The 17,184-nt window shown below is 38.6% G+C and overlaps 1 protein-coding gene across 2 annotated transcripts; it reads right to left on the bottom strand.

The window, feature by feature from the left end:
* Positions 1-1,608: 1,608 nt before the first annotated feature.
* tmem129 (transmembrane protein 129, E3 ubiquitin protein ligase) lies at positions 1,609-14,164 on the bottom strand. Of its 2 annotated transcripts, none has more exons than XM_032555602.1 (7): positions 13,914-14,164; positions 13,558-13,616; positions 12,023-12,280; positions 2,969-3,129; positions 2,716-2,875; positions 2,547-2,619; positions 1,609-2,336 (listed from the first exon to the last, which is right to left on the bottom strand). In XM_032555602.1, the coding sequence occupies exons 1-7, from the start codon at positions 14,116-14,118 to the stop codon at positions 2,152-2,154; spliced, it is 1,101 nt and encodes a 366-aa protein (XP_032411493.1). In that variant the 5' UTR covers positions 14,119-14,164; the 3' UTR covers positions 1,609-2,151. The 2 variants fall into 2 exon arrangements, with proteins under 2 accessions (XP_032411493.1, XP_032411494.1); XM_032555603.1 differs by having other exon boundaries at positions 13,858-13,921.
* Positions 14,165-17,184: the final 3,020 nt, after the last annotated feature.

Raw genomic sequence — 17,184 nt, 5'->3', positions numbered from 1 at the left:
ACTGAACTCCATTGAAAACCTGATGGTTGTTGTTTCTAAATGGATAAGAACTTGTTTTCTTTGGATTATTTGAGGTCTGACAGCACTGCATATTTTTTGTGATTTTGACTATTTCTCATTTTCTGCAAATAAATACTTCATTTTTGCTTGGAATTTCATCAGTAGTTCATAGAATAGAACTACTATGCAATGGTCACTTAATTCTTATCAGAGCTACTGTATACATACAATTATGTTCATAATAATAGCAGTGTTTTTAAAAAGGTCACTAAACCTCAAAATTCTTCAAATAAATTGTATTTTAATGAACACAAATGCTTTGGGGACACTGCCCATTCTATTTCAAAGCAAAAAAAGAGGAAAAAGTAATTAAATATTACAATATTTTACAGAAAGTCAAGAAATACAATGTTGAAAAAATAGTGTTGACATCCTTTACGAACTCAAAAATAAACTTTATAAACTAAGAAATGCTGGAAGATTCATTTTTCCTAAGAATCATAAACTAATATTTAGTTGCGTAACCATGGTTTCTGATAACTGCTGCCCATCTGTGGTACATGGAGTCAACCAACTTCTGGCATCGGTCAACAGGTATTGCAGCCCAGGACAACTGTACTATGTTCCACAATACCTATTGGTTTTTCTTAGTTTTGCCTCATGAACAGCATTTTTTATGTCAGCCCACAAATTTTCTATGGGATTAAGGTCTGGGAATTGTGCTGGCCACTCCTTTACTTGAATTCTGTTTTGTCTGGAAACATGATTTTGCTCACTTGCTGGTGTGTTTGGGGTCATTGTCTTGTTGAAACATCTATTTCGAGGCCATTTCCTCTTCAGCATATGGCATTATAACTTATTCCAGTATTCTGGTGTACTCAAACTGATCCATGATCTGTTATGCGATAAATAGGACCAACACCATAGTATGAGAAACATCCCCATATCATAATGCTTGAACCACCATGGTTTATCGTCTTCCCTGTGTACTGCGGCTTGAATTCAGAGATTGCAGGACGTTTGCCAAACTGTCTATGGCCCTTAGAACTAAAAAGAACAATTTTACTTTCATCAGTCGACAAAATATTATGCCATTTCTTTTTAGGCCAGTCAATATGTTCTTTGGCAAATTGTAGCCGCTTCAGTACATGTCTTTTTTTAACAATGGCACTTTGCGGGGCTTCTTGCTGGTAGCTTGGCTTCAATAAACATCGTCTGATTGTTGCAGTACTCACAGGCAATCGCAGATCTTCTTTGATCCTCCTGGAGCTGATCATTGGATGAGCCGTTGCCATTTTGGTTATTCTCCAATCCATTTCAATAGTTTTTCTTTTTCTTACTCAACTTTGTGGTTTTGGCTGCCATTTTAAAACATTTGATACCATTTTAGCTGAATAGCCTATAATTTTCTACACTTCTTTATAGGTTTTCCCCTCTTTTATTAATTTTTTGATCAAAAAACGCTCTTCTTCTGAACAATGACTTGATCGACCCATGTTACTCTGTTTTTCCAAAAACAAATACACCTCCAGCTTATGCAGCATCACTTGCCTTGATCTTTGACCCTTGATAAGGGTCACCTGTTTCACATGTTTGGTTTTTTTTTGGGGGGGGGGGGGGGGGTTCCACATAATCAATGACCTCACTAATTGGACTCAGCACTGCTATTTTTTGAACACATCCCTTTCAGTAAATGATTCAGTTTCACAGAATCAGCAGCTTGCATATCATGCCTGTTGGTTTTCTATACCATTACTAAACCTCCTAGAGAATTACTTGCAGTGTAGAAGTTGTAATTTAAACAAAAACAGTGATTTATCTTGCTAGTAATGTGGGACTGCTATTATTTTGAACCTAATTGTGTGTGTGTGTACATATATATATATATGACTGTTTATATGACAGGTTATAAACCAGTCATATAAAGCCCAAAACAGCAATTACCTGATGTGAAAAATATGATATGAAGGTTCTTATTTTGTAGGGTATGTGATCTGAATGTTGTAGATCATTTGAGACGGTAGAATACATTTGTAGTTCATGAGTAAGGCCACATAATGAAGGCAGTGTCCCGTTCGGTGCTGCTATATGGCTTCTTTGCTTGACACAGATGTGGGTTTATCTGAGAATATGTCATTTTAATATTGTGGGTCAGTGGACCATACAAACATCTAGTATGCAGAATTTGGCTCTGCATGTAGGGCAGGGAACCTTGCTGGATAACCAAGTCTGAGGTCTTTGTTGGTCCTGGCGACTGGCAAACCATCGACCCAAACAAAAGAGGCACCACATGGGTCTGCAGAAACACTGCTGGCACTCTGATTCATTGTCTATTCCTGTAGTCAAGATACAGACAGTGATGTTGGTTATTATAGACCCAAATATGAACACAGTCTTCCCATTACTTACTCTGAAGATATACTATAAACTAATAAGCCTTAATTTAAAAAGTGATTTCTTATGTCTTTCTAAGGGAAAAAAACATGTGTCATTGTTTCTGACATAAGCATAAACAATGTCAGAAACTCACAAATGTAAGCTCTTACCTGCTGTTTGGCAGAGTCTAACCAACTTGGTACTTGCTGGAACTTGCATGCAGCCGATACAGGGTTCCACTTCCTGTAGATATAGGAAGAGTAAGCAAAATGCATTTGCTTATATTTCTTTGTGGTTGTTGAACAAAATCTCTGATTTGCAAGAGATTCAGAATACTACCTGCCCACTGGGGAGTGTGTATCGTTGATTGAGCTCCACCTGAGCTCTGAAGGTTTCCAGAAAGAGTTCACTCATTGTTTGGTGGATCACAACATTGGGAGAAGTTCTGATGGGAGCTCGGAGCTTTACCCTCAAATCAGTATAATCTGTTGAGTTAAGACTAAAAACAGAAACAAAAAAAATAACCAATTGGTCACTAAACCATTTATACAGAATTATTGAATGAATTGTGTACAAGCACATACACACACACCTAATATTGAATGGTCTGACTGTAGGGTTAATGCTCTCCACCCTCAAGCTCAGGATCTCTATGGGGGAAGGTGAATCTGGGCTCAGCTGATGCTGCCTGGAATCTGTCACGGTCACATGACAATCACTTTGTAAGGCCATGTCAATGTGATATGTGGTCACCTACAAACAGAAAAAGAGCCGGCATTTTTGAATAACTGCTCTTTCTAACAGACAAAAGTCAAATTATCTTAAAATGCAATTAAAATTCCTCTATAAGACAAAGAAAATAATGCATTTGAGGTAAAAGCACCAATTTTTTACCTCAAAAGATTTTTGCTTTTTCAGTATACTAAACGTAGCTAATAAATAAAAAAAACAACTAAATGCTTATTTAAGGGAAAAGCTTAATGCCAATGCACTCCCTTGCAAAGCAGTGCACTAGTGAGAGGCGTTGCACTGCTAATGTTAGTGCTAACGTTAGCAATAACAACATGCTGGCCTCCCACCAGAGAGGTTAGCTTGTTGACTCTGCCATGAGAATGTGTTCTGTCACCATCAGGGAAGTCTTTGTTATAAGCCAATATCACATTATAGTCTATTTTCAGAGTAAGTAAGTAATGATGAGGCTTAGAAATTTTCAGTAAGCTAAATTTTAAAAGACCACACTAATCCCATGTGCAACAGTGGTTCGGTTAAACCAGTCATATAAAGCCCAAAACAGCAATTACTTGATGTGAAAAATATGAAGGTTTTTCATTTTCTAGGATATGGATGCTCTTATTTTGACAGTCCAACGTGATTGTCAGTTTAGGGGCATGCTTTAATTCCCCACCTGTTACTGCATACTGACCAAAAATGAAGCAGGCAGCTCAAAATCCCTAGGAGTTCATTAAAGTTCAAGGTGTGTAAAATTTGCCCTTTGCCGCCTCCCTGTGCATATTACGGCATACCTCCAAGATACTTTTTTTCATAATTTGGGGGTTGGGGGATCTACCTACATACCAACTTTCAGATCTCTAAGATGTGTAGTTTGTCCTATCGTACCTTAGGGGTCGCTGTAGAGCAGTTTGGCCACACCCACTTGCGATTCCATTAAAATTGTTTAATTTCATGCTGGAGACAATTTTAGGCAAAGTTTGGTGTGAGTTTTTGAATATGTTTAGACCCTAAATTTACGATTTCGGGTGGAAAATAAAATTAAGAATTCCTTCAGAGACATTTTCACCCACCAAAACTTAGTGGTCTCAAGAGAGAATGGGATGAAGATCTGCAGAATGAGTTAACTATGGAAAAATGGAAAGAAATAACAGAATCATGGCATAAGTACAGACCTACCAGTACTTATGTATAAAATCATACATAGACTCTAGGCTACCTGTATGGATAACGCAGAAGGTATAAGCACTTCACAATGTGGAAAAAATAAATATTTTGGTTTTGCAGTACGGGGTGGAAAGTAATAAGTTACATTTACATCTATTGCTGTAATTACAGTTTGTCTAATTTGTCCTTTAAGTTGTATACAAAACCTGAACTTTTACTTTTCCTTGAATTTTGAGTAAAGTTACTCAATTACATTTGAAATAATATCCATTAATGAATAAAGATAAAACACCAGAAAAAACAGGATTGATCTTTCAGCTTTGTTTGTATTAAGATCTCATGATGTTGCATCAACTGGAAGACAGAGGAGCAAAATCTATCAAGCTTAGTTCAAGTTAACTTCTGAGAAAAAGAAAAGCCCTTGCTGAATTTAATGCATCAGTTTAGCTGTAAGTATAGGCAGCAGTTTTATCAGATACTGTAAACTTTAATATTTTAACAAATGTAAATGTCAATTTTATCAGGTACTTGCAATTATAATTCTTCTATTGACTTAGTTTGGAATCAGTTATTTAAAGCTATTACATAGGAGTAACGAACAGCAGCTGACATAAAATATTGGAAATTAATTTCCCATTATACACATAATATTTTGTTGCTTTTTATTTATAAATGTGCCCCTTTAAAAAAACTGCTTGAGGCCAATATGTTCTCATTTCCTTTGTGATGAGCTGAACTTTTGCTCATCAAACGTTCTGAGCAAAAAGTAATGAGGTACTTTTTGAGTAACAAAAAGTACCTCATTATAAGTAAAATTATCATCTTAAATACAAATAAAGTTACTTTTAATACTAGTAATTTTATTTGTATTTAACTGCAGTTTTTTTTATATAAATAACTTAGGAATGACTGTCTTTTCTTTTGAACAAATTAGTTATTGTTCTCGGTAACACTTTATTTGACAGGTTGTGAATAAGACTGTCATGACACCTGGCATGAACAAGAGTAAATCTTCATGAATATTTATGACTGTTGTCATAAAGTGTCATTCGGTAAATCATGACACTTTTAATACAAAGTTGATATTATTCAAAATGTCTTTGTTATGACAACTTGACATTAACAAAGAAATCATGATCTGACATAAATTTGTTGTAAAAGTATTACTGATTAAACTTTAAAAATTATGTAGCTTTATGCTATTAAAGATAAAGTTTAATCAGTAATACTTTTATAACAAATTTATGTCAGATCATGATTTCTTTGTTTTCGTTATGTCTACATATATAGACATATATGTATATATATATATATATATAAAAAAAAAAATTCCCTTCTCACCCACCGCGGGTGGTTCTTATCCTCTGAGCTCGGGTCCTCTACCAGAGGCCTGGGAGCTTGAGGGTTCTGCGCAGTATCTTGGCTGTGCCAAGGACTGCACATTTCTGGACTGAGATGTCTGATGTTGTTCCTGGGATCTGTTGTAGCCATTGGTCCAGTTTGGGGGTGACTGCCCCGAGGGCCCCGATGACCACAGGCACCACTGTGGTCTTCACCTTCCAGGCCCTCTCCAGTTCCTCCCTGAGGCCCTGGTATTTCTCTAGTTTCTCGTGCTCCTTTTTCCTGATGTTGCAGTCGCTTGGTATTGCTACATCTATCACAACGGCTTTCCTCTGTTGTTTATCCACTACGACAATGTCTGGTTGGTTCGCCATTACCATTTTGTCTGTCTGGATCTGGAAGTCCCACAGGATCTTAGCTCTGGCGTTCTCCGCCACCTTTGGGGGTGTTTCCCACTTTGATCTCCAGTCCATATTCTGCACAGATGTTTCTGTACACTATGCCTGCAACTTGGTTATGTCGTTCCATGTACGCTTTCCCTGCCAGTATCTTGCACCCTGCTGTTATGTGCTGGACTGTCCTTGCACAACCTACACCTTGGGTCTTGTCTGGTGTGGTAGATCTGGGCCTCTATTGCTCTGGTGTTTAGGGCCTGTTCCTGGGCGGCCAGGATGAGGGCCTCTGTGCTGTCCTTGAGTCCAGCTTTTTCCAGCCATTGGTAGGATTTACTGATATCAGCCACTTGGGTTATTTGCTGGTGGTACATCCCATGTAGGGGCTTGTCCTGCCATGATGGTATCTCTGGCACCTCAACCTCCGTTCCCTGTTGTCTGAGATATTCACTGAGCACATTGTCTGTTGAGGCTTTGTCCCTGATGTATTTATGGATCTTAGTTGTTTCGTCCTGGACTGTGGTTCTCACACTCACTAGTCCACACTCTGCCTCCTTCCTTGCGGCTCGTGTACAGTCTCAGGGTGCTGGATTTGGGATGGAATCCTCCATGCATTTAGTAGTTTTCTAGTCTTAATATCAATGGCTTTTATCTCCTCCTTTGGCCAGCTAATTATTCCAGCAGGGTATCTGATTACTGGCAGGGCATAGCTGTTTATTGCGCGGATTTTGTTCTTGCCATTGAGCTGGCTTCTCAGGACTTGCCTTATTCGTTGGAGGTATTTAGCTGTGGCTCCTTTCCTTGTGACCTCATCGAGGTTGCCATTTGCTTGTGGTATACCTAGGTACTTGTAACTGTCCTCTATGTCTGCTATTGTTCCTTCTGGGAGTGAGACCCCTTCTGTGCGGATGACCTTCAACAAGCCAGTCTTGTTGATAATTTGGCTGAGGGGGTTCGTTGTAATTGGCGCCGAGGAGGTCTGGTTGTCATTCGGGTCATGATTTTCTCTCTCAGGTCAGCAGCCGTCTCGTTCAGCTCAATGGGGCCGTGTATCCCCTGACTGGGTGGGGACTTGTAGTTAAGTCCCCACAGTTCTGACATCCAGGTTCCTCCTTTTTGCCGTAGCATTTGTGTTGTATCTCGTCAATCTCAAGTTGTGATAGCAGTTGCCGTTTGCGGATGTTGGAACACTGAGCTACTAGTTGTTTAGCGCTTAGTGTTGACTGGGGATGTCGAAGTAACCATTCCTTCACCAGTCTTTGCATGTAACCTCTCTGATTAGGGTTACTTGAGTAGTAGCATTCCAACAGATCCACATTTTCATCTCTCGCCCATTTCCGTCTTGTTCCAGTAGCCCATTTGTCATCAAGGTGCTCTGGTTCCCCAACACCTGACGCAGACCTTGTTTGGCCGGGCGACGTCTGAGCCGGCATGTTATGCATTTTTGTGTCTCTCATGGTATGAGGTAGGCAGTAGCTTGAAGGGTCTTGCCTAAGGACCCAGACTGGATTCGAACCCTGCCCTCTCGGGTGATATACTGATGCCTTATCTATTGAGCTATCCAGCTCAATAGATATATATATATACATACACATATATATACAGTACATATTATAAGGACATGTTTATTAATAGTCTAGGGAGCCTAAGGAAGTACAGTATACATCAAATATAGTAAGGTTTGAGATCATTTTAATATCGGACTCTCACTCCAGGTCAGGTCTATAAGTCCTGATCTCATCCTGCGGGATGAAGTGGCACCTATAGGTAATGAATGGATGCCAGGTCAGATAAAATAAAAAACGGCTTATCCTTCAACAATGTAGAGAACGCTTCATACAGAATAATACCAGCCAGTCTGCTTCCACTGGTTGAGAGTGGGGGCTTTAACACTGATTCATATGGACAGGATGCATTTCCAGGCACAATGATGTCAGCAGGACATCACTGTGCTCACTCAGTCCCAACAAACATGTTCTTATACTCAGAAGCATATTGCCTTAAAAATTATAACAAACTGTTGAGCTATTATGCCCCAAAACCTTTGAATATAGGGCAACTTCAGAAGCAGTGAATTAAATCAGTGGTTCTCAAATGGGGGTACGCGTACCCCTGGGGGTACGTGGAGGTACTGCAGGGGGTACGTGAAGCTTTTCAAAATATCTTTAAAAAATCAATAGGCTCCTCATAATAAGTCTTGGGAAAAATTATTTTGTAAAAAGTTCGATAAAATATAAATGTGTGTTCATGCACTGAATTTTATATTCAGCATTTAGTTTCAATATCCTTTAAAATAAAACGGACCCCCCCCAACCAAGTTAGTTTGACCCACGGACCCAGGGCACTCGTCAACGACCTGTCGTTATCATGATTACACTGTAACTATGGAGACGTGGCTAAAGCGTAGCATGCTGAAAGTACAGATAAAGTGAAAAAGAAGGCAAAACCAGAGCCGACGAAGTACAGAACGTACATGGAAAAGTATGTTTTAATGGGATTTACGTCCACGATCTCTGACCCCCCCTCAGGCACTGTGTTTTTTGTGCGGGGAGAAATTAGCCAACGCTAGCATGAAGCCGGCACACCTCCAGCGGCATCTCACCACAAAACATGGATGTCACGTTGGTAAGCCACCGGAGTTCTTCAGGAGAAAACTTTCTGAGTTCAAGTCATCCCAAGCCACAATGCGAAAAGCCTCCACTACATCAGCCAAAGCCCTGGAGGCTTCTTACGCGGTGTCTTTGCTCGTTGCTAAAGCCAAAAAACCGTTCACCATAGCAGAAGATCTACTGCTCCCCGCTGCTGTTGTATTGGCCGAAACTATGCTGGACAAAAAATCAGCGGATACATTAAAAACTGTGCCTCTGTCTAATGACACCGTTTGCCGCAGAATAGATAACATGGGCACAGACATTGTCGAACAAGTTGTGGGGAAACTTGGCGACTCATTTTCACTGCAGCTGGATGAATCCACAGATGTGAGTGGAAATGCGCAACTTGTTGCATTTGTAAGATACATTGACACGGACGACATCTGTGAACACATCCTATTCTGCAAAGAAATGGAGGGGCGAACAACCGGAGAGGACATTTTTAATGTCGTTAACATGTTTTTCACTGAAAACGCTATCAGCTGGAAATCCTGCAGCAGCGTCTGCACAGATGCGGCTGCATCAATGACAGGCAGCGCGAAAGGGCTCATAGCGCGGACTAAAAAAGAAAATCCCGACATCAAGTGGACGCACTGTGTGATACACAGGAAAGCGCTAGCGTCCAAGAAAATGAGCCCTGTGTTTCACGATGTTTTGAACGACAGCATTAAAGTTATAAACTTCATCAAGTCAAGTTTTTTCTGTGAACACATTTTAGTTATTTATGTACAGTATATATTTAATTTTGTACCATTACAGAGACCAATATAAATTAGCAGCGTTTTGCATATTTCAGTTTTGACTGGTTTTATACCTTCCTGGTGGTCACCATCTTCTGTTTTTCTTTTTTGTTTAACCATGCAATGTTTGCAATATGGATGTATTTGTCAGGTTCACTGATATAAGTTGTTTGGCTTTAATAAATCAGACAGTGATTTTACAGCACTGTACCTCTTTTTTATTCCAAAAATGTTTTGCCCGTGTACTTGACTAAAAATATATTTTTAAGGGGGTACATCACTGAAAAAAGTTTGAGAACCACTGAATTAAATGAATCAACAGCAGATTGACGTTTGATACCAAGTTCTGACAATGTTGGATTCATCCAATGTCTAGCTTCAGGAGTCTATACAAGATAGTCTATAGATCACTCCTAACACTTTTTGTCTCTCCCCAAAGGAGTTCGACACCAGAACCTTTGAGGGGTGGTTGCTCAAGGCCTCTCAGTCCTCAATTATACCCTCATCAGTTTTCCATTTGCCTTTTCTCTACCAGAATTGTCTACATTGAGATCATTGAGGGCAGAATTGAGCCTACGTTGAATCGTGTCTCCCACAATTTTTATACTTCTGCGCTACCAGTCAGCGAGACCAGATCAAAGTCCAGGTTGAAAGTTGGGATTCTCATAAATAGGAGTTAGCGAGGAGAAACAACTGTCATACCCTTTCCATTTTTCTGAATTTACACCAGATGTTTAACATATTATTTAAAAGCATAGTTACCAGCACCACAGCTCTAGTATAAGAGACGTATAACAGATTTCGTAAAGGCACCCTACCTAAAGCGGCTGATTCGCAACTGAGCCACATTGAGTCAAGGTCTTATATGCACCATTCCAAAAGAAACCTACACTTTGCAGGTCATAGGTAAACAGGAAATGAGGGTGCAGCTAATCCTCCCCTTTAAACAGAGAAAACTAAACTGTATTTTAACTTGTTCTTTTTGTTATGCGAAATAAAAGATAAATTGGAACTATTTAAAGTTGCACTAATCTTCCTTGACAACTATATTGGCAGCATCTAAAAGTAATGCAAAAGGCGGGGGAGAATGTTTATCTCGATCAGATGGATACGACCCAGAAGGGTTCCATCCAAAAAGGCAGCTGCATCTTTGGGATGTTTAAAGACTTTTTCCTGTCCATTATGTTGGATCCCGAGCACAGCCATCCAACTGGATGGCATTGCAAACACAATCCCTCTTTTCTTAAGCTGTTGCTTCACCTAGTAAAACTCCTGCTGATTCCTTTCAACAGCAGCAGAAAAATCCTCAAACATCATGATCTGGGCACGTTTGTAGACCAGAGACTGAGCCCTCCTCACTTCCTGCATAATCCAAGCTTTGTCTTGAAAGTCGTGGAGCTTCAACACAACTGCCAGAGTTGCTGGTTGGGGCCCAGACAACATGCCAGAATGCGGTGACAGCAGTCCAGCTTCACACTCCTCCTTTGAAGCTAATCTGTAGTAGCTCCAGCAGCCAGCAGCCAGGTCTTAGAAGAAGGCAACCTTGTTAGTATCTTTGCAGCCCTCGAAGTCCAATGACACAAATGTTGCACCACCAGTGTTTCTTTCTGTGCCTAACTACAATCCGTGGAAATCTGGATAGAATGAGTCTGGTGTGAGTCCTTCACCATGTCAACATGACATCTGTGTCCTTTCTTCAACAACGTCCTATAATAATGTATAGCTTGTCTAGTTGTTAAGAGAGCTAAAAGCTGTTCCGTCCATTGCATAAGTGTGAGCTGCCATGGATACCATTAAATAATTAATTGCTACATAAATAAATATGATTTAATAATTAATTAGTTAAATTAGAATTAAGCAGTCATATTCTTATCAAATTTGCAACAAATCCGCCTGTCAACATGTGCAACTTTTCCAACTGTGGGCAACCTGACAGGTCGCCTGCCCCTAGAATTAGGTAACCCTCCACAGAAGAGAGGCTTTTAGGTCAAAACAGTGGTTTGATTAATCTGCGTTAGATTAGATAGAATTTAACACATTGTGTTCAAGTAATGTGCCAAATTTTCAGATTAAGTGCATGTATAACATGTAAACGTTTACAGCCTGTATGAGTTAAAAGGTTTTTTCTAGGTAGATTTTGTGGATGTTATTTGTATGTAATGTTTGTAACAGTTGTTTTATGTTGCTGTTCATCATTACCTGGTCTCCCTTAAAATGACATTCTTAATCTCAATGGTGACTACCTGGTTAAATCAAGGTTTTTAGTAGTATTTATTATATCAAGATATCAATTATTCATACCTTATTAACTATGTATGTCTCACCAAACAAAAGGTTGTCATCAAAATAAAGGTCACACATAAATATTTAATTGGACCGCCTCTAGTTTTGATCACGGCAACCCCACTCAGACAAAAGAAAAAAATATACCTTGAAAAGGGTCATATAAAGGAATGAAAGTAACTGTGCTAAAAGTTGAAGACAAAGGAATTTTGACAGACCTTTAGTGAATTCAATGAAATATTAATATGCAAGTTGTCAGAAGCACATTTGTTTGAGGAATAAGGCAGTTTTTTCCTTGCAGAAATTGTTTACCTAGTATTGAAGAGATCACTGTTACACTCACCTTCAGTATCCAGCTATCTGTAACAATAACTCGGGCTCCAGGCACTCCTGTCACAACTTTGTCTATTCGTCTGAACTCTCTGTTGATGCTGGCTGCCACATGGCCAGAGGTGGAATAAGGAAGCTGTGCATGAGCTTTAAGTGTCCTGCTGATGGGATGGTTGTGCCAATGACAGCAGTACCAGTAAATGACAAGCAGCCAGCTGGTCAATTGAAGGCTCACAGAGAGAAAGAGAAAAACTCTCCAGCTGGCACTAATCTGGTGAAACACAATACAATAGGGTTCAGATTAGATACAAAACTTATCAACTTGAATAAATAAACTGAACTTGATGTTTATCTAATTTTTGGTAGCCACAGTAGTGGCGTGAAAAATAAAAGGAACACACCACCACTGTCAGTTTAGGAGGCCGATGGAATGGTCCACATTTGGGTGCATATAGGAGTGAGCAGTACTTAAGTGATCCTCTTCTGCACTCAGGTGCTGGCCTTTAAAGCCCTTTCCAAGCCTCCAGATACGGTAGTCACTGTCATCTGCAGGTTATATCGGTCAAGTACATCAGGCCCAAATAATTCAAATTTTCTTCTTGCGCCAATTGTTCGATTGTGCAGAATTATGCACTAGTGTCACCACTCTATCAACATGTTTACAGTCTGTTTGACTCAGACCTTGTCACATTTATGTGTTAATCTGTGGTACATATAACCTCAGTGATCATCCATCTTTGTATAGTGTCTCAGAGAGAAATGTAAGAAAACTGATGCAGACTTTAAGTTGGCCCAAAACCCCTTTTTAATTTGAAAGGTCCTTAAGGCTCACCAGCAGAAGCATAAATATCACTGTTGTTTTGAATACTTGTGACAAGTATGATATGGAGTGAATTTAAATGACAAAAGAATCATGATGGAGTGTGGCAGTTCTCCATTCCAAAATCTGCAAAGCCTAGTTTTCCTGACGCAGCCCAGTTGGGTGGAATTTTTCAAAATGTGTTAAACACAAATTAAAAATGTGGTTTATATTTTAATATGCATTACTTCAAATCTGTAACTTATGCATTACTGATCCCGCTATACTTGAATAATGAGCAACATCATAAGTATCCAAGGATACACAAGGTGCCCATTTAAGTGCATATTTACATATCTTGGAGGCTTAGTGTGCTGAGATAATCAAAATATCAAAATATTTCTTGGCCCGATTTAACACTCGTTCAAAGCAGAGTGAGATCCCTGACTCAGCCAGGAATCTGACTTAAATTTCATTTAAGCGATCTGAAATGACCCAACAAGATCATGCAAAAACAGCTATTTAAAACTAGTCAAATACACTGTACTCTAATGTGTCTGGTGACCTAAATTCACTTGATTGTTGAAAGCTTAGGATGTCAGTCTGTATTGCTGCACTTATGTTTCAAAACAGCTGTGGCTCTTATAATTCTTGCATGACAGGTTGACCAACTGTGAATATTAGAGGATGAATATGATCATATATTGTGTCTGATTTGAATCAAAAATACTGATTAAAACAGCACCTACCTGGTGAACATATATCAGGTTCTTTTCTGGGGCAGCAACACACATTCCCATGAAGTAACCTGGGGAGAATAACAGCATGGGTATGCTTTCCATTAAATATCTAATATTCCAGTAAATATTATATAATATTTACTGGGAAAAATATTAGATATATGGGGTTAAATATAATAAATAATATATTTATTATCTAAATATACAATCTAATATATTTAGATAATCTATACTGGAAAGAATACCCATGCTGTATGCATGAAAACATACCAGCTCTTGGTAATTTAGATTTTAAATTAACAAGATTACCGGATCAACGTTCTGTAATCTGAAAGTCTTTGACCAAGAGTCAGCTAACAGCTAACCTAGAGGAAGAGAACTGTGGATCAACACAGTGAGGCTGGTCCTCCTCAAATGATGCCCGATGAAGTCAATATCCTCACTGCCCAGCCAGTTCGAAAACGCATTTTGGATGGTTAAACCTGCTGCGCGGAATTCGTTCGGTGTAAAGATGAGACAAACAGCAAACACGGTATAAGCCAAAGTGAAAGATAACTCCGGATTCTCCATATTTCCTGGACTTCGCTTCCGTTTTCTTCTTCTTCTTCTTCTTCTTCTGCTTCTTCTCCTGTTTTTTTTTTTTATTGGCGGATGGCAACCAACTTAAGGTGCATTTACCGCCACCTACGAGACTGGAGTGTGATCATCAATGATCTCAGAGGGAATCTAATAATACACACCTCAATGGTATGCACGAATGTGCAAATTCACATCCATACACACTCACATATATATATATGTATGTGTGTATATGCACATGCATACCCACACATACATACAAACTTTAAATACGATTAAATAACCCAGTGTTTTTTAAAAATCTAATTAATTGATTTCTAACAGAATTTGATTTATTTCCTAAAAGATTTATCATAGAAAATCCTATTTTCTCTCTATTTAGTATTGACTTTAAGTGCTGACGTTTCTCTGAATACTTATTACATTCTAATAAGACATGTTCCACTATTTCCATCTGATTACAATAATTACAAGTCTGTTTCATGTTTCCCTATTCTGAAAAGAGAACTATTAAGTCCAGTATGAAAGTTGAAATATGACTACCTCTTCTTTCCGCCTTCCATTCATACAACTATTACCCCCCTCAGTCTTTTGAATTTTATATAAATCTCTACCAGTTTTTTTTATATAAATCTCATGATTAACCCATTGTTCCTGCCAAACCTTAAGGATTTCATTTTGAATAATAGATTTACCCTCACTTTTGCTTAAAGGAATACTTAAGTTAATAATATCTGATTTCAGGGCCTGTTTAGCTAATATATCTACCACTTCTTCATTTCCTTCTATACCTACATGAGCAGGAATACAAATCAAACAAAACATTTCTTATTATGTAGCTGAACTAATAAGTGATATATACCTAATAATAAATCTAATCTACAAGATTTGCCAGATTTTATACTTAATAATGCAGCTTGACTATCTGATGCAATTATATATTTACTTTCTTCCCTAATATTATCATCAAGCAACCATTCTAAAGTTAACATAATGGCAGATAATTCAACTGCAAAAACTGCTAGATGATCTGTTGTTCTCCTTTTAATCATGATTTTATGGTGTGGAATATTCACAGCTGCTCCTGTTCTGTTCTGCCACTATTTGGATCTTTAGAGCCATCTGTATATATAATTATACTATCTTTAAATCTTCCTAAAATAATTATTAACTATAACCCATTCTAGAGTCTTTCCCTTTTTAAAAGATTCCCCCAATTGCAGATCAACTTCTTGTGTGATAAATAACCATGGTGGAATTGGTGACTGTGGAACCCTAAAACTATACTGGCACTGAATCAAACCGAAATTTTCACTTTACAGTGATGTAGCCTTTTACAGTCTTTGCTGATGTGCCCAGTGCATAAACAGCCAAAACACACCCCATTTTCTTTCAGAAATGTCAATTTCTCCCCATGTGTCCTCCTTCCCGAGGCCATGTGTCCAAGGACTGTCCAGCTCCACAAAATAAACAACTCTTTATAACAGCTGTCTCTTGTCTTTTCTTTACTTCAAGGTCAGCTTTCTTCTGCATATCTCCAACAATAGTAGCAAAACTACTTCCTTTAATCTTATAAAAGTGATTTATAGATTCCTACATCCTTCTTTGGTCTAGATAAAGAATCTTGAATATCACCAAAAAGTGGATCACTGGCGATCTTCACTTGCCTTTCTACAAACCGAACAATGTCACTGAAAGTTACTCTTCTTTTGAACTTCTCCTGTAAATCACATATCAATTTCTCCATCTGTCCCGCAGCTTAAAGGGCAGTTTTTTGATGATTGCTTGCATATTGGCAGGGACATCCAACTCATGCATACAGCCATTGTTTTCCATCACATTACAGCATTCCTTGAGCAGAAAGCTGAATGCTTGTAAAGCTTTTACATCTTCTGCTTGCAAAGCAGGCCACGACAAAACTTTATTCATATATGCAGCAATAATCTTCAATGAACAACCAAAATGTTCTTGAAGTAAAGATTTAGCTTTAGCATATCCAGAATCACTAGGCATATGAACACAGCTTCTTACTAGGTCATGAGGCTGACCTCTAGTGTACTGCTCCAAGAAGTATAAATAATCTTTGGCACTGTGCGCCTTTGTTTCAATGCTGTGTTCAAACGCTGTCATGAATGTCTTAAATTGGAGTGGATCACCATCAAATATCGGTATGTCTCGTTTTGGCAGAAAAAATAAAGATTGTTGATTTACAAGCAAGCTTGTAATTTCATTCTGTCTTTCCAATACACTTAACAGTTGTTTATTTTCATCAACTGACAATGAATTTTTATGATGTGATGATTGTGGCTGAGTTTGATGAAACATTCGGTCTGTTGGAACTTCAACTTGTGTTGTTTTTATCTTCACCTGGTCAGTCAATGTGTCTGGATTTTGTTTAACCTTTGTGTCTTTAGGTCGTGCACCCAAACAAGAATAGGACTGAAAGATTGGAGCTTTATCATGACGGTCAGTTCCAGCTGCTGTAGGTACAAATGTATCTGCATCAACATTCATCATTTGAGATCTTTTATTTTCATGCTCAAAATATGAATTCATGCCATCAGATCTAATCTGTGCAGCAGTAGTTACTTGAGAAGACAGAGCCCTGAAACACTTTAACTTTAGCCATTGAGGCTGCAATTTCAATCTCCAAATCCAGTTCTTCTTTTTTTTTTCCTTAGCTGTTCCTCCTGCTCCTCTAAAGCATGTTTTTGTTTCAACAGCTTGTGTTGTGCCTTTAATACAGCCATATCTGCTTCTGCTATAACACGAGCTGAAGATGTAGAAGACACAGAGAACTTAATTCTTGATGAACGACTTCCTCTAGACCTTCTGCTGTCAACATTAGAAACACTGTCACTTGGCTTTACATCATCCTCAACATCAGCATTTTCATCACACTCTAAATGCTGAGAAACTAAAGGTGCATTAAGCTCTTTATTCACGCAGGGTTCAACACTGGACAACTGAGCCTGATATAAATCAGCTTCTTCACCCATTTGAGCTGAATTGTTGAGTTGTTCTTCACCTGAAAGCCATTTTTCAACTTCTTGTATA

Source organism: Xiphophorus hellerii, chromosome 23 (assembly GCF_003331165.1).
Source record: "Xiphophorus hellerii strain 12219 chromosome 23, Xiphophorus_hellerii-4.1, whole genome shotgun sequence".
NCBI lineage: Eukaryota > Metazoa > Chordata > Actinopteri > Cyprinodontiformes > Poeciliidae > Xiphophorus > Xiphophorus hellerii.
The sequence above is the reverse complement of the archived record's forward strand: the minus strand, read 5'-3'. Positions and strand labels throughout refer to the sequence as shown.